Genomic DNA, 18025 nt, shown 5'->3' on the forward strand with positions numbered 1-18025 from the left:
AGTTCTCTTTGGACACTCTGTATGTGTCTACAGCCAAGCATGTTTTTGAAAAAAAACTGAAGCCAAAGCTCCTGAAGTTAACACAAGCTAAGTCCTCGACGCTGATTAACAAGGAAATAACTAAGATCACTCAAACCATCGAATCCTACTTACTGTCTATAGTTAACCCAGAGTGGGCTGTGGCTATTGGCATCAGTCTTGCCCAGGATATCCCAGAAGGTACGGATTCTTCCTCTAAATGGGCTCAAAATGGTTGGCTTGTTGTTTTGAACTTGCAATAAAGGAAAATGGACTTCTCGATCTTTAAGGAAAGGCATTTAAAACTATTGATGGTAGTTAAAAATGTCCTGTGTGCCCTCTGTCTTCACTTGGTGCATTGCTGACATTGTTAACATTTGCTGAATGTTGAAAAGGCTCCCTGCAGCTTACCAGGGTGTGGGGATGTGGGCGCTCTCCACCTTGTAGGTAGGAATAGAAATTGATGCTTCCTAATAGCCACTCATACTTCTAGTAATGAATCCTTACGTGTTCTTTCATATAACCAAATATGCACACAAACTCAGGCACACACTGCCATGTTTTTAGTTGTAACAGAAGTTGAAAATAACTATTTTTTTAAAAATGCTCATTTGTCAGGAACTTGTTTAAAAAATAGAGCATATTCATAGAATGGAATACTATGTAGTTGACTTGGAAAGATAACCAAGGAATCTGTATAGTGCGAATAATGAACTGTATGTACTACATGTATAACCTTATCCCGTTCGGGTTAAAATGTGTGTATTTCTGTCCTGTTTAAATTGTTTTTTTACTCTGAGTATGCGTTCTCATTTTTTAAAAAAAATAGCCTTTTTAATTTGACTCAGATACATTTATCTTGTTTAAAATTTGCTTATAAATCTCTTTGTCCTTTCAGGTTCCTTCAAGATGTCCAGCTTGAAATTCTGCCTGTATCTAGCCGAGAGATGGCTACAGAATATCCCATCTCAGGTGTGTCTGAACTGCACGGTGAAGGCTCCTTCCTCTTTTCACTTAACTCGAGCTCCCCTGGAGTCCCTTCTCATCCCGCCCCGGTGACGGTGACGGGCGTCTTGGAGGGTTGGATGCCTAAAATGGAGAAAGAAGATGAGGGTTTGTGTAGCTACGTAAGGATGTAACTAAGGCAGGGAGGGACCTTGATTGATAAAGATGGATTCTTCGCCTCACCTGAGGTTTAGAGTATGACATTTTCTTTTTGCTTGTGATTTTTTTTTTTTAAAGGATGAAACACGTGAAAAGGCAGAGGCTTTGTTGAAGAAGCTTCATATTCAGTATCGGCGGTCAGGCACTGAAGCCGTGCTCATAGCCCACAAGCTGAACTCGGCGGAGTATCTGAGGGTGATAGGAAAACCCGCGCACCTCCTTGTCAGTCTATACGAACACCCTAGCATCAGTCAAAGAATTCAGAACTCGTCCGGCAAAGATTATCCCGGTGAGGACAAGACACCACTCAGCTTTCTGCTCAAGGAGAACTATCATTTTGATTTCCAGTTATCTTGCATTGAAAACTTGGGTTTTTTTTTAAATTCTTTATCTTGAATATCTTAGATATTCACACAGCCGCCAAAGAAATTGCCGAAGTTAATGAAATTAATTTGGAGAAGGTCTGGGACATGTTGTTGGAGAAGTGGCTGTGCCCATCCACAAAGCCTGGGGAGGTAAGTCCATTCTGTGGGAGGATCTGTTGTTCTGTCTGTTGTCCCTCACTGACAGAACCTTCTAATTAGGAGCTCAGACTCTTAGAACAAGTAACGTTGACTCCGTTTAATACCTTCTGTTATCTGATGAGTTTTAATGAAGTTGTTTCCTTTTTCTTTTCATTTAAATATTGTTTTGCAACTATTTTACCTTTTAATTGGTGATTCTAGATGAACTCATATAAAAGAAGTGGCCTATTCTTAGGGTCATGTGATTTAACTTTTTATTTGAAATCATTTTAAATATACAGAAAAGTTGCAATAGTTGAAAAGAATCCCTGTATACCCTTCACCCAGCTCCATCAATGTTTTAATATTCTGCCATATTTGTTTCACCCTATAATATATATATTTATAATATTTTTCTGGACTGTCTGAGAATGAATTGCCTGTGGCATGCCCCTTTACCCCTTAACAAGTCTGTATTTCCTGAGAACAAGGCTTTTCTCTTACTTAACCACAGTTATCATTATCAAAATTAGATAATTGAAAATTGATACACTATTGATATACCACAAACATAGGCTCAAATCTATGATCCATGTTACAATATAATGAATTGTCCCAATCATACTCTTTAATAGCAATTACACCACCACCACCCCTTTGCTGGGACCAGGATCTAATCTAGGACGATGCATTGCATGTATTTGTCATGTCTTTAGTCTCTTTTAATCTAAAACAGTTCCACGGCTTTTCCTTGTCTTTTACGACACTGATATTTTTGAAGAGTACAGACCAGTTATTTTCTTTTTTTTTTTTAAGATTTTATTTATTTATTTGACAGAGAGAGACAGCCAGTGAGAGAGGGAACACAAGCAGGGGGAGTGGGAGAGGAAGAAGCAGGCTCCTAGCGGAGGAGCCTGATGTGGGGCTTGATCTCAGAACACTGGGGTCACGCCCTGAGCCGAAGGCAGACGCTTAACAACTGCACCACCCAGGCGCCCCAGACCAGTTATTTTCTAAGCTGCCCCTCAGTTTGTGTTCATCTGATATTTCCTCATGATAAGATTCAAATGATGCAGTTTGGGCTAGAATCCTGCCTAAGTGATGTCATGTCCTTCTCAGGGTATGACATATGGAGGTATGTGATATCTATTTGCCCTAATAGGTGATGTAAATTTAAATAACTCGGTTACAATGTTGTCATTGTCCCTATTACATAGTTATACTGTATTTCCTTTTGTAACTATTAGGGGAGGTGTTTGGAGACAATTTAATAACTTGCTCCTCTTCAATCTCCTTTCCCCACCACACATATAACCCGATTAAGCATCCATTGATGATTCTTACTCCAGTCTGTTTTGACTGTGATGGGATATTGATGTTTTTAAAGGGCACCTGCTGGTTGGTTTGCAAAATGTCTCGGTCTCAGGGGGTGTTTCTCATGATTAGATTCAGGTTATGTCTTTTTGGCAAGAACACCACATAGGTGATGTGTTCTTTTTAGTGTATCACATCAGGAGGCACATAGTGTCAGTTTTTTAGAAATAGTGTCATTAACATCTAAATTTATGCCAGGATTCGGCAATCCAAATGCAGAATTTTCTGTACTACTTCTGCGTTTTCAGGCAGAACTTAACTGGAGAGACTTCCTCTATCTTTCTAGGCAGATATGCTTGAAAAAAATCTATTTGTAAACAAATACTATAACTGAAATGATATTAGATTTTTAATTAGTTTTTATATCCCTTGGTGTTCAATGTAACAAGTACTTATTTATTTATTAAGTGTTTATGAAGAGCAAGGACTGTGCTTTATTGGACCCGGTTAGAAGCATAGCTAGGCCACATAGACTCTCTGGTTGACTCAGAAACCAGCATGTTTTAACTTTTATGTAAATTTGGAGAACTAAACAAAATCATCTTGAGGCCAGGAACTGTGTCTGTACCTAGCACCTTGCACATGGCTTTGTAAGTCCCAGTAAATCTGTACTGAATTACTGAACAACTTGTTTAAAAATCCATGGAGTCCTTTCCTTTTAAAAATTATCCAATAACTATAAGCATCAAGAGGACAGGAAGATTTGTTTTGTTCACTCAGGCCACCCTTGTGCCTGGAATTGTGCCTGGCACATAGTAAGTGCTCATTTAATATTCACTGACTGAATAAATGTGAGGAAACCCTTTTTTAAAAGAAAAAAATCTTTTCATAAAGTAATGGGTTTTACTCTAATTTCTTCTATGTAAACATAATTCTGTATATTGGGTTTTTCATCTGATTGTTAGCTTGTATAGTCAACAAACTTTCTGTAATTTTTTTACTTTATGTTTTTTCACTTTTTCAAAGAAACCATCAGAATTATTTGAACTTCAAGAAGATGAAGCACTACGAAGGTACTCTTTCTTTACTTACATGTGCCTTTATCTTATTGCATAGTAGGAATCTTACAATAAATCTGTCAGAGGTTGGTTTTGAAAAGACTTTCTTCGTGTAACTTGGGTCAGAGTCTCTGAGAAGAATCACTCCGTTGATATATGGCCATGAGTATGTACAACTGTCTCCAGTGGAATAAATAAGAAACAACCAAGATCCAAAATTTCTGAACCCTCAGTGAGTCCCTACTGATGTTGAGGGTTCCTAGAATACCTTTAGCAGAGAAAGCACCTCAAGCAAAGGAGAACTCTGTTATTTGCTAGGACTCTGGCCCCAGACCCCTATGTATTCTCTCACTCTGGTGAGCTGGGCTGGTTCCTGTATGGGCCACCAGGATTCCTTTTCCCTTCTAACCTGAACCAGACCAAGGAAGGAGCATTGGTTTCATCTAACGTGCTAAATCTGATTGATCATGGCTTGCCGACTGTATCTGGGCCCAAATCAAAAAGGATGTGGTAATTCATTAATGATGCTTGGCACAGGCACGGGAGAGGGAGTGGTGACATGCATGGCAGCTTTTTGCCATTCCTGCTGTAGACCAAAAGTAGGTCAAGTCACGTGTGAAGCACTGCATTCAGCCTTGGAGATCTGATAGTGAGAGAGGATGGGGAGCAGCAAACCCGAGAGAAGAATTTCTCCTGGTTTGGGCAGAGCTGGCTTACCACCCCTCCATTCCCTCCTTTCCTGTGGACCCCACCTTGTCCTTTTTTAGTCTTTCAAACACAGGGACATCTTTGTCTAAGCAAGAGGTAGATTCATCCAACGTCTAACTGAATCAGTCAAGATGGAAAGTCTTAGAGGGAAACAATGCAAAGAGAAGAAAAAAAGAAAATCCCAAGGCGATCTCAAAGGGATACTTCATGCCAATTTTGTAACTTCCTGCCTTTTCCCACTGAAAGTTCTACCCTCTACCCCACCCACTATATCCATCTTACTCTCCTCTGGAAGGGGCCAGTCAGGCCTGAGTCTAGAGGTTGAACCCTTAACAGGTCCTGTGAATTAAAACAGAATTTTCCATGTGTAGTGTCCAATGTACTTTGTAGCTATGGTTTGTATCATTTTCTTAAATAGAATTTAAATTAAATAGAACTTAAATTTTAAAAATTACTATTTTTATTATCTTTAGCTATGATTAGAAGTCAAGAAAAGATTAAGCATCCATTAAAGGGAAAAACAAAAATGCCTTTCATCCATAACCCTTCAGGCTCATGTTTGGGATGCCTAGTGACTTTTTCTAAGGACTGTAAAACAGGTCTGTTGTTTGGGTACTCTATCACTAAATTAAAATCTAAATGTAATTTAAAATATTTTTTCCCAGAGTCCTGTATCTCCTTCTGTCTCGTCCAATTGATTACAGTTCAAGAATGCTGTTCGTGTTTGCAACATCAGCTACAACTGTAAGCCATAGACACGGAGTCAAAACTCATCTTTGCGTCTCAGTTCAGCATTTTTTTCCTGCATATTCACCATGCTTGATATCATTAACAGATGCTTAAGATAATGCTCACTTACACACTTACTCAAAGTGCTGCATATCTTACTTCGTAATCGGGATTGTAGTATCTGCAAGCCCCATTTAGTGCTGGCTTCCATAACATCCTGTTTGGCAAACAGAACCTATTGACCGTTCCCACGGTTATCTACATTCGTAGTTATTAACTCCTTCGTTAGGCAACATTCCTACTATCAGGGGCCCTGCAGGACAGGCTGCACCCTCCAGTCATGCCTCCCTCCCTCCCCACTAAACTTAAGCTACACTAAACTTTCCCTTTTCCCTAAAGCAATGCCACCTCTTTGGCCTTCAGGCTTTTGCCTGTGGAAATGTTCTGAGACAGCTGAACCGAGGAAGAGAAGGGGTGTAGAGCCAAGGGGCAAATGGGTCTTGGATAGAAGGAAGAAAAGAGGGGAAATCTGAGATTTTGATTGTATGTTTTCAACAGCAAGGGGGGAGAGCATCCCTTTTAGTTTTCCTCGCGTATTTATCTGATAGTCATCGCTTCAGATAAAAATGGTGTCCCATGAAAAGTGCCCAGTTCAGCTCACAACTCATTCATACACGTGCTTTTCCCGGAAAAACCATCCGTGTGTAGTACGCTCTACATGTGCTGCCCGTGTGGTCACACAGAACATTGACGAATACATTTTAATTAATATGTGTTCAAGTGTGAACTCATTAATGTATGCAAGAGCTGAGGTTTCATAAAATTAATTTTTACTGCTCCATCAAGAACCTTGGTAAGTGGAAGTCACCTTTGCTTGGCTGTGAAGAACGCCGTGGCTGCCCCAGCAGCTGGGTGTTCCTACCCTGACTAGTATCAGCAGTTTTACCCACCAGGGCAAATATCAATGCAGTGTAAAGGCAAGTAACATCTTAGTATGATTGTGAAAGTAGTTTTGACCCTTTCCCACTTGAAAGAGTCTGAGAGAGGCCTGCCAGGGGCCCATGGACCACACTTTGAGAACCACTGGCTCCCTGAGGGCAGAGATTGACTTTAATGTTTTTTTAAAATGAGGTTTATGTTACCTAAGTTGGAACTCATGTACCCAGCTACAGCATGCGTGCATCTCTGCAAACCTGCTTTGGTTTTACAGACACTGGGTGTGCGCCAGTTAACTTTTGCCCACAGAGCACGTGCTCTTCAGTGTCTCCTATATTTGGCCGACAAGGAAACTATAGAATCTCTCTTCAAAAAACCCATGGAAGAAGTGAAGTAAGTAGAATTTTTTAAATTGTGTTAAGAAATAGGAAACACGGGGCACCTGGATGGCTCAGTCGGTAGAGCACATGACTCAAGATCTTGGGGTTGTGAGTTCAAGCCCTAAGTTGGGTGTAGAGCTTACTGAAAAAAAAGAAAAGAAATAGGAAACGGATTGGTTCTTTGGAAGTGTACATTTAAGCCCCTTAGTTTATATGAGTGCATTAGAATAGCCGTGTAAACCTAGTTCTGCTGCCTTGAATGTCCTCTCCATTTTGGGAAAGGGGACATAGGCCTCTGAGAACATCTTGTTTCCCTAGTTTTTTGAGGCATTTAGGAACTGAATGTTTTCTTGATCTTGCTTGTATTGATTTCTTTCTACTATTATATTCAGTGAATATATTTAGAAGCCTAAAAAATAGACATTTAAAACAAACAGCTCTAATATTGCCCTATGGTGGCCTCTATCTTAAATGTAAATATGGTCTATAAGAATGATTCCCATCAGTGCCTCTGTTTTTCAGATCTTACTTAAAATGTATAACTTTTCTGGCATCATTTGAGACTTTGAATATCCCCATCACATATGAATTATTTTGCAACAGTCCTAAAGAAGGAATGATTAAGGGTCTATGGAAAAACCACAGTCATGAATCCATGGTATGTACTGGGAGTTGTCTGAGGGTGGGTCCCCCATCTTCTCCAATGTGCTTCTACTCACCCAAATGCCTGAAGCCAGAGAAACTCTTCATTCCTGAACTAGCCTACTGCTGAGACCGTTTCTACTTTCCTATCCTGACAGGTGACACGCAACTTGGAGGGTCCCCTTACCTCTGTCTCTTAAAGCCTAGGGCTTGATCCCACCAACAAGAGGACACTTTTGTAGTTCCTTCCCAGAGCCTGTGTGTCCTTATCCAGATGGGGAGAAAAGACTGTCCCTATGCCAGGAGGGGTGTACCTCCTCTTCCTCGTCGTTGCTTATGGGAATTCAGTCCCTGAGGCAGTTGGAGCATAGGGCGAGAAGGCGGGGCCAACAGGCAAACCGTTCTTGGGTAGAAAGAAGACAGCGGGGAAAGTCCCAGCTGCCATTTGAATCCATGACAGCAAGAAAGAAAAAGAATAATCGTAGTCTCTTTTTTCTTTCATTAGAGGAGAGGAGGATGCCTTCACAGAAATTCGGCAATAGACACACCTAGGTTATAAACATATTTTATGTGTAGCGCCCCACCTTTTCGATGGGTGGTTTGATTTCCTGGTATCTTGAAGCAGTATGATTTTTTTTTTTTTTATTTCTTTTCTGCTTCAGGCAGTCAGATTGGTGACTGAGCTCTGTTTGGAGTACAAAATCTATGACCTGCAGCTTTGGAATGGACTCTTGCAAAAGCTTCTTGGCTTCAATATGGTAAGACTCCGTGCCCGGGACTGCGGTCTGTGTGAAAGCTCTTGCACAGCAATTCTGAAGCATTCTGTACAGATACTTGTGATTGAACAGATGCGTGCTGCAAACATTCACTCTTCTTGGGTTCGTGCCAAACTTAACTTGGTCTTGGGCCAGAGGAAGTGCTAACTCAAAAATGACATAAATTTCTCTGGAAACAAATGGAAGCTTCCCTGACCTTTTTTGATATTTGTGATTTAGCAAGTGAACGTTCATGGTCGTTCTCATGGTAGATACATTTTACTGATACTTTGTTTTGAAAATGTAAGACTCTGATATTTCATGTTGAAGTTTTCCATTTTGGTGATTTTCTGAACTGTATTTTTTCCCCCAGATTCCTTATCTGAGGAAAGTTTTAACTGCCATCTCTAGTATCCATTCTTTATGGCAGGTATGTAGTTTCCTAAAGTAAGTTTTATAGAATTTAATCCTTAGTGTCACCCGGATAGTTCAGTTAAGCGTTGACTCTTGATTTTGGCTCAGGTCTTGATCTCAGGATCCTGGGATTGAGCATGGCAGCGGGCTCCATGCTCAACAGGGAGTCTGCTTGAGATTCTCTCTCCCTCTGCCCCTCCCCCTGCTCGTGTACGCTTTTCTCTCTCTCTCTCTTTCTCGAGTAAATAAATAAATCTTTAACAACAACAACAAAAAGAATTTAATGCTTACACTCGATGGGCTTGTGGCTGCTGGGTGCATTAGGTAAGGTAACTGGCCCCTCTGTAAAGAATGGAACTGATACCCCGTTAAAAGGTGCCGGGACCCGGAGTACTTTGCTCAGAGGTCGCCTCTCGGAGGACCTCACCAGCCCCAGCCTTCCCAGCCTCCTGAGCCACACCACACCTTCATGATCTCCAAACCCTGGCTCTACTGTAACACCTGCCACAGTGTAATTTGTTTTGTTACACATTCGACTGCCCCTCCTGGACTCGGAACATCTTTCAGTCAGACACCATATCTTACTCATCTTTTCTAAATTTCACAAGTTGAATACCACATAATCATTAAAATATATATATATATATATATATATTTTTTTTTTAAAGCTCTTATTTATTCATGTGACAGAGAGACAGCCAGCGAGAGAGGGAACACAGCAGGGGAGTGGGAGAGGAAGAAGCAGGCTCCCAGCCGAGGAGCCCGATGTGGGACTCGATCCTGGAACGCCGGGATCACGCCCTGAGCTGAAGGCAGACGCTTAACGACTGCGCTACCCAGGCGCCCCATCATTATAATATATAATGTGGAAATATATCATCTATTCTTAGCTTAATACATTGTCCCATCAAAATTATCTCCCCAGAAGTAACTACGGTTACACTGCTTTCTCCTAGAACTTTCCTATTATCATACAAGCACGTGTGTCTGTGTCTGTATGTGTGTGTGTATACGTTTTTGTACATATAAATGCAGTGACATTCTAGATCAATTATTTTTTTCCCACATAACATTGGTGCCTCAAAGACTGTTCCATAGAGCACATGGAGACCTATTTTCTTTTTTTAATTAAGATATAACTCCCATGTGGGGCGCCTGGGTGGCACAGCGGTTAAGCGCCTGCCTTCGGCTCAGGGCGTGGTCCCGGCGTTATGGGATCGAGCCCCACATCAGGCTCTTCCGCTATGAGCCTGCTTCTTCCTCTCCCACTCCCTCTGCTTGTGTTCCCTCTCTCGCTGGCTGTCTCTGTTAAATAAATAAATAAAATCTTTAAAAAAAAAAAAAAAAAGATATAACTCCCATGTAAAATGTACCCTTTAAAGCATACAGTTAAGGGGCGCCTGGCTGGCTCAGTGCATGGAGCTTGTGACTCTTGGTCTTGGGGTCCACAGTTCAAGCCCCATATTGAGGGTAAAGATTACTAAAAAAATAAAGTTTCAAAAATAAATCAATAAAATGTGCAATTAAGTGGTTTTTAGTATGTTCACCACGTTGTGCAATCATCACCACTCTCTAATTCTTGCATATTTTCTTCACCCCCAAAATATACCCCATATCCATTACCAGTCAGTCCCTATACCTCCCTCTTTCAGCCCCTGGAGGTGTCTGTGCTGGACATGTCACATCAGTGGAGTCATGTAGTACGGGGCCTTTTGTGCTCCCTTTACTCAGCATCATGTTTTCGGGGTTCGTCTGTGTGGTAGCAGATGTCGGGGCTTCATACCTTTTTGCTGCCAACTAATGTTCACTGTATAGACACACCCAAGTTTTATTTATCCATTCATCAGTTGATAGATTTTGGGGTTAAGAATAATGCTGCTCCATGAACATTTGTGTACAAGTTTTTATGTGGATGTATGTGTTTTGTTTTTTTTTTTCTCATGAGCATATACTTAGGAGTAGGATTGTTGGATCTTATGAGACCTCTATATTTAATTTTTTTGGCATCTTATTACTTTTAACTCTTAATCATTCTCATAATAAGGAGTAAAATGTACCATAAGTCACTTAACCTGTTCCCAATGAGTGGAAATTTTTGTTGTTGCCTCATTCATTTTTTGAAATCCTTTCTCTTGTCTGCTTGCCCCTTTCCTGTGGCTCTTACACAACGTCTGGCACATGACAGTGTAAGTTTTGTTTTCTGAGTTGTGTTCTGATGCTTTTTTCCCCCAAATGAAACAATAACAAATCAGCCAAGATTGTATAATATGATCCTGAACTATACAGTTATGAAGAAAATTATCCAAGGGTGCCTGGCCGGCTCAGTCAGTACAGCATGCAACTCCTGATCTCGGGGTCATGAGTTTGAGCCCCACATTGGGTGTAGAGTTTACTTTGAGAAAGAAAGAGAGAGAGAGAGGGAAAGAAAAGAAAATTATCCTGAAATCTAACCATCTCAATCAGGAAGATACCAATTTATGATTTTGGTCTTAGCATCCAGAACATAAGCGCTAAGCGTATAGTTCCATGACTGCAAAACCAAGAGAGTTCATGATACCCCAGGCGTGAATCCCATCATGTGCTTGTCTCTCCAGGTTCCCTACTTCAGCAAAGCTTGGCAGCGTGTGGTTCAGATACCCCTACTTTCAGGTATTTTTCTCTCCCCTGAAACAGTGACAGTAGCATTTTATAGCTGTGTGTGTGTGTGTGTGTGTGTGTGTGTGTGTGTGTACACATTATTTTTTTTTAATTTTCAGCATCTTGTCCTCTGAGCCCCAGTCAGTTATCAGATTGCTGTGAGAGTCTCGTCGCTGTTCTAGAGTAAGTAAAATACTTGTTTTCCTACCCCAAAAAGTCATACGTGTTGCTTATAAAATTCCTTTCTAATAAACCTGTCTTTCAAGTAATTTCTTCTTCTTGGGAAGTTAAGCACATCAGTTGTTTCTAAGGTAAACTGTCTTTCATATTTTTACAATGTCCACTTTCCACATGCAGTGCAGCTAGTAGACCGAGTCAGTAAGCCTTCTCCAAAATTAGTTTTAATGCATGTACAAAGTCCTTTTATGACTCCCCTAAATCATGCAGTGTTGTTTCAGTGGTTTGGAGTCTTCTGAGAATGTGACTTTAGGCATGTGTGGGCTTTCAGACATAATCACAGCAGCAAGGAGTGCTCTGTGTTCCAGCAGATAGGTTATTTTATTCCACAAAGAATGCCATGGAAGACTCGAGCTACTCATTACTAAGTGTATGTTATGCCCCAGGACTTCAATGCTTAAAATCATTGAAAGCACAGTCAGGTAGCAAATTAACATATGAACTAATTTAATTTCATTAATATTATCAAACTCATGTGCTCTCTCGAAGATGTCCAGTTTCAGATGATCTCGACATGCTTGGAGTAGCCAGGCAGTATGTCCAGTTGGAGCTTCCGGCTTTTGCACTAGCCTGTCTGATGCTCATGCCCCACTCGGAAAAAAGACATCAGCAAATTAAGGTATCTGGCAAATTATTCCTCTGGGGCTGCCAGAGAAACAGAAGGTCTCATAGTGCATGTCCCTGTGAAAGGGTTGCATTTCCTTTTCACCAGACCTGCAGAGCATGAATGTATCGGTCTGAGTGGGGCAGGAGTTTGTATGCAGGTTTAGCAGAAGGTAAGCCTGAAAGATAGATCAAGGTCCATCTGAGGGATGCCTTAAGAGGGATTTGGACTGGGGCACCTGGGTGGCTCAGTTGGCTAAGTGTCTGCCTTCGGCTTGGGTCATGATCTCAGGGTCCTGGGATCGAGCCCCACATCAGGCTCCCTGCTCAGCGGGGAGTCTGCTTCTCCCTCTCCCTCTGCCCCTCTGCCCTGCTTGTGCTGTCTCTCTCTCTCAAGTAAATAAATAAAATCTTTTAAGAAAGGGATTTGGACCTTGTTCTTTATCGGGTAGAGGTGAGGGGGGACAATCAATTTTCTTGGAAGAGTTAAGTGAATTGCTCAGGCCCTGTTTAAGGAACAATCCATGGGCTTGGTCAGAGGAGAGAGGAGGCAAGAAGGGAGGAGTGGGAAGCTGTTGCACTCGACTGGAGGTGTATCTCACTTGATCCACACACAACAGCCTGTGGACAGGCAGGAAAGGCTTGAGGAGATACATCCCCAGAGTAGGGTAGTGCAGTGAGAATGAACTGGATGGAACAGCTTGACTTAGTGATTGGGTGTGGGAGATGAGAGAGAGGGCTTTGTGTGTGGGTGTCTGACAAAGGGAGCCGTGAGCATTTGAGGACAGAACTTTTAAAAATAACTCATTCCCTTTACAATACAGAACAAATAGAACAAAGCACTTGGGAATGTTTTATGGTATTTTCCCAAAGGTAGATAAGCCAGTAGAGATCTATATAAATGAACACGCATATCTTTTTTATCTGTCATTTGGTCTATTGATTGCATTTTTTCACAGCCATCTGTGCCTGTCTTTGACTTTGGGTTATTTAATTTATTTATTTATTTTTACTTTTCATAAACTCATCCATTGATGCTTTTCAAAATTCTAGTATTTAAATAGATTCCTTTTGGCACTTAGAATGACAAAATGCTTGTTAAACAGCTCTTGCTGTTACAATATGTATTTGTAAAATGTCTTCCTCCTTATTTCTGTAATTTCTTGTTATATGATAAGAGGTGGGGGTTTTTTTCCCTATAATAGAAATTCTGAAAGATATTCTAAATTTAAAAATGAAAACCTTTCAGATTTAACAGAAATTAGTAGTAATAACACTTTTCCATTAACTGTGTTTTCATTTTTTTTCCTCTAGAATTTTCTGGGCTCGTGCAATCCTCAGATCATTTTACAGCAATTAGAAGAGCATATGAATACTGGGCAGTTGGCAGGATTTTCACATCAAGTAAGAGGCAATTTCATCTTTTTGCTATGAAAAATTTTATTTTGGAAGGTAATAATTTTCCCCAAATCAAAGTTAAGCTGAAAACCACTATCTCTATCTGTTTGGTAGTATATAAAATTATTATGCTTTTATTAAAACCTTAGTACATTTTTTAAAAGGCGGAGACCCCTCTCTTATTTGCTGCTGTGCTCAGTGGAAAATCTATAGGTTTAAATGCTTGTTGTAAGCAGATCTTCCTCATAAAAAGTCCCAAAGTGCTTAACAGCTATCACTTCTTGTTGATTTAATCTGTTACTAAAACATCTCTCTTTCCCCACTCCCTTAAAAAAGAGGCTTAGTCACAATACAATGCTAATTTAACTTGTGATTTTAAGAAGCTTCTGGGTGGTGAATAAGGCCTTGGAATTTCACACGTTTTTAATATAACGATACCCGTTATTCTATAGATTAGAAATCTGATTCTGAATAATATCATAAGTAAGAAGGAGTTTGGGATTTTGGCAAAGACAAGATATTTTCAAACGTTGAAATTGCACATGATGAATAGCAGCAACATCACTGACCTGGTAAACTATCTGGCAAGTGAGTTAAGGTAAGTTAATTAACAAACAAAAACACCTTACTGTAGAATTTCCTTAAAATTTACCTTTATTTTAGAGGAAACGATCAAACGGTTGCACACCTATTTGGTCATAATGAAGGGCTCTGCATATTAAGCTGTAGCATTACTACACACACCCACAGGCTGGTTGTCCTGTAACTCAGTCCCTTCGAACGTGAACTGGGAATCAGACACCAAGTAAGCCTTCTGAACCCCCAAAACAGGTGTCTCACAGTCCTGCTTTAAAACCTGAGTTGCAGCTTTATTTCTTAGACACTTGCTCAGAGAATTGGGGGCTTTTATGTAATATAATTTTCGCTAAGCTTGATTGTCTAATTTTCCTGCACCCACAAGTTTGGAAATCAGTTTCTTGAGATAGGATTGGGAATGGATTTGGAAAGTGAAAAGGAGAAGGGAGAAATGCCTGGCACTCAGGAAGGGCACCCCGGTCAGGATGGAAGTCTTTCCTGGGCCATCCCCACTTATAGTCTAACTGTGCTGGCCACTTGGTGTGCATCCCTTTCTCATTACCATACCATGCATTTCCTTCTGCTTATCTACCACTTGTGATCCCACAAGAGCTGCATGTTGTCATTTATAAACATTTTTTTTGGAGATATATATATATATATATATATATATATATATACACAGACACACATATAGGTTGCACATATTTCAAGTATTTGTATTCCCCAGCGAAGCCATCACCACAATCAAGATAGCGAATGTATTTATCAACCCCCCTGAGAATTTCCTCATGACTCTCTTTTTTTTTTCTGATTCCATAGTTTAGATGAAGCTTCAGTCTTTATAACTGAATATTCAAGGCATTGTGGGAAACCTGTACCACCAGACACCGCTCCCTGCGAAATCCTGAAGGTAGAGCTGCCCCACCATTATTTGGGTTCTAACCTGACACCATTTATATTTTTAGGGTCTTGACATTGAACCAACTTGTTCTGGTATTGTGGAGATAAATGTATTTTTATGTGTAACTATGTATATTTTTGTATTTTGGTTTTTTTATACGGGGGTCCTAGACCAGAAATCAAGAGGCCATGATTCTACTCTCTGGGCGGGTGGCCTCGGGCCGGTTGCTGAGCCTGTGCAGGGTTTAGTTTTTGGAAATGGACCACATAGTCTCTTGGGGGCTTTCCAGCATTATAATTCCTCATAAAGTCTTATTTTTCATATTGAAGCAAATGAAAAACTAAATTTCAAAAAGCATTGATTAATGTTGTGCTTGGGCATTAATTACTTTTGATTCTTCTCCTTTTTAATTGCCAAAAACATATGTTCGCTATAGAAAAAAAAATTTGCAAGAGCCAAAAAAAAAAAACCAGGCAAACCCTAATCTCTTGAAATCTCACTACTCAGTAAAAGGATCACTGTTTAGTATACATCCTTCCAAATGTTTTCATGTGTAAAATATGCATATAAATTATTCTTACTCCTATCCTTAACTTAAGTATAAGGTAAAATTTTTTACTTCTTTTTTTTTTTTAAAGATTTTATTTATTTATTTGACAGAGATAGAGACAGCCAGCGAGAGAGGGAACACAAGCAGGGGGAGTGGGAGAGGAAGAAGCAGGCTCATAGCAGAGGAGCCTGATGTGGGGCTCGATCCCATAACGCCGGGATCACGCCCTGAGCTGAAGGCAGACGCTTAACCGCTGTGCCACCCAGGCGCCCCTACTTCTTTTTTTTTTAAGATTGTATTTTTTTAAAGTAATCTCTACACTCAACATGGGGCTCGAACTCACAACCCCGAGACCCAAGAGTTGCGTGCTCCACCAACTGAGCCAGCCAGGCGCCCCAGAATTCTTTACTTTGATCATGTTTTGGTAGTTTTAGTAAACCTAATTAAATTATTGTGGTTTTTTTTTTCCCCTCCTTTGGTCCAGATAGGCATGTTAAAATAAGCCTACATTTTGTTAACTTTCATTAATAACTTCCATGCTCACTTCTAGTCTGTTGTGTTCAGTGGCATAAGATTACTTTTTTTTTAAAGAGAGATTATTAATTCAGGAGACAAATTTGTGGCCCTTAAAATGTATCTGTTTTTCTCTAGTCCTATCGATCTAAATGCCAAATAATTTTATATGTAGATGTTTAGCGATACAATTAAGTCTTCAATTTTATAGTTTATAAGACCGTTTTCTGTTGAAAAAACTAAATAACACTAATAAAAATGCTTCTGTGTTTCTTCCCATTTAGATGTTTCTTAGTGGATCATAGCGGATCATCCATCCTTTTTTAAGAAGAATAAAGGGAAGTTTGGAGTCTACTATTAACTAATCATATTTATTGTCATTCTAAAATTGTGCAATTGATATAACTTATCAAATGTTAACTAGCAAGTAACAACTAAGGCGCTTCATAGCAGTATGACTATCCCATAAAGAACTCATGTCGTGAATTAATAAACCTTTTCTTTACCAGTCACTTGTATAACTTATGGAGACTATCGATCTTTTGCACCCCATATGAAGGAAACTAAATGCAAAAATACTTTGTTCCCTCCACAGGATAAATAACTACTTATATCCTGTATCTTCATATACAAATAAGAATAGTGTCAATATTTTTAATGTAGTTCTAGTAAATATGTATCTAAGTTTTGCTGCAGAGCGGATCAGTGACCAGCCCAAAAAATAGAAACCGCTCTAGATATTTCAGGCAGAGAAGGACTGGATGCCAGGAATTGGTTGCAAAGGTGTTAAAAGGACTGAAAAGCAACGGGGAGATGGGGGGGGGGGTCGGCTAGAGAGGCAGAAGGGGAAAGTGCTGTTAGCTGAGATCTAAAGGCTGCTGCTGCCCCTGGGTCCCCCCCCCGCCCCCCTTTTGCAACACTGAGCTGGGGGAGCTGCTGCCCACAGCGGCCGTCGGTCACCCCCGCGATAGCTGCCACTGCCAAGCCACCACCAGAAGAGAAAAGAAGCAAGTCTTTGCTTTTTCCAACCTTCTAATTCTCATGCCAATGCCAAGAATGACGGAACCAAAGCGGAACCGTGCGGCCCATGGTCGTGGAGACGCGGTCTGCAGGGGGTCAGCCGCAGCAGTTCGCAGGCTGGCCTGGGGGGGCAGTGTGGAGCTGGAAGCCCGCCGCTGCCACCCAGCGCGCAGAAACCACCGCACCTCTTAACTCCGCCTTCGTAGTCTTTTTCTAGACAGGTGTGTAACATGAAAAATTGGATTTTATAAATCAGAATGAGTTTCCCTTTGTTTTTCCGGTTGAGAAAAACATTATTTCTATACAGAAAACTCACTGTAGCATTGTGATTAAAAACTTGGGTTTGGGGGTAAAACTAGTCTGGATTTGATTCCGGGCTCTGTCCCACACTAGCTGTGTAGTGATCCTGGACAAGTTATATAACTTCTGAAAGCTTTAGTTCCCTCACTTGTAAAACCTCCTGAGGAGGTTTAAATGATCCTCCACGTGTGCTATTCTGGACATTCAGACTACGCCAATATTTTTCACAAAGCTTTTTCCATATTTGGGGTTATTTCCTTAAGATGCATTTCCAGGAACAGATTGACCAGATCAAAGGGAATGAAGAACATCTTAAAAGCCCTAGAAGCACATTGCCAGACTCCATGTATTTCAAAAGATCTTCACAAACGCCTGTTCCCACCAGCAAGAGGTATGTCTGCTTTGCCTCTTCTCCCTAACGTGGACCAGTCTATTAAATTGCTAGTATGATTGGTGAAAATGGTGTCTCACTGTTTACGTCTGTATTTCTTTGATATTTATGTGATTGAACCTTAAGAAAACTGACTGCTTTTGAAAGGAAAACTATGGGACTGCTTTTGCTGGGAATTTTCTTGGGCATAAATGTGCAAGGAACAGAAGGGGTCAAGTGGTGGCACCAGAAGGTAACAAATGGGAAGTGACTCTGCGTGCCTGATGGACTCAAGC

General features: G+C 40.6%; 1 protein-coding gene across 1 annotated transcript in view; it reads left to right on the top strand.

Moving 5' to 3' along the window:
• Window positions 1–16551, top strand: part of KNTC1 (kinetochore associated 1) — a 66108-nt gene extending 49557 nt beyond the window's left edge. Inside the window, exons 47-63 of the mRNA XM_008688843.2 lie at window positions 3–219; window positions 917–990; window positions 1261–1471; window positions 1588–1697; window positions 4026–4072; window positions 5431–5509; window positions 6705–6823; window positions 7333–7468; window positions 8115–8210; window positions 8581–8637; window positions 11216–11270; window positions 11378–11441; window positions 11985–12114; window positions 13413–13502; window positions 13949–14094; window positions 14895–14985; window positions 16324–16551. Of these exons, the coding sequence (XP_008687065.2) occupies window positions 3–219; window positions 917–990; window positions 1261–1471; window positions 1588–1697; window positions 4026–4072; window positions 5431–5509; window positions 6705–6823; window positions 7333–7468; window positions 8115–8210; window positions 8581–8637; window positions 11216–11270; window positions 11378–11441; window positions 11985–12114; window positions 13413–13502; window positions 13949–14094; window positions 14895–14985; window positions 16324–16344 (1743 nt within the window). The 3' untranslated portion in view covers window positions 16345–16551. The remainder of the gene's footprint in view (window positions 1–2; window positions 220–916; window positions 991–1260; window positions 1472–1587; window positions 1698–4025; window positions 4073–5430; window positions 5510–6704; window positions 6824–7332; window positions 7469–8114; window positions 8211–8580; window positions 8638–11215; window positions 11271–11377; window positions 11442–11984; window positions 12115–13412; window positions 13503–13948; window positions 14095–14894; window positions 14986–16323) is intronic.
• Window positions 16552–18025: the final 1474 nt, after the last annotated feature.

Source organism: Ursus maritimus, unplaced genomic scaffold (genome assembly GCF_017311325.1).
Source record: "Ursus maritimus isolate PB19 unplaced genomic scaffold, ASM1731132v1 scaffold_33, whole genome shotgun sequence".
In the NCBI taxonomy this organism is placed as follows: domain Eukaryota; kingdom Metazoa; phylum Chordata; class Mammalia; order Carnivora; family Ursidae; genus Ursus; species Ursus maritimus.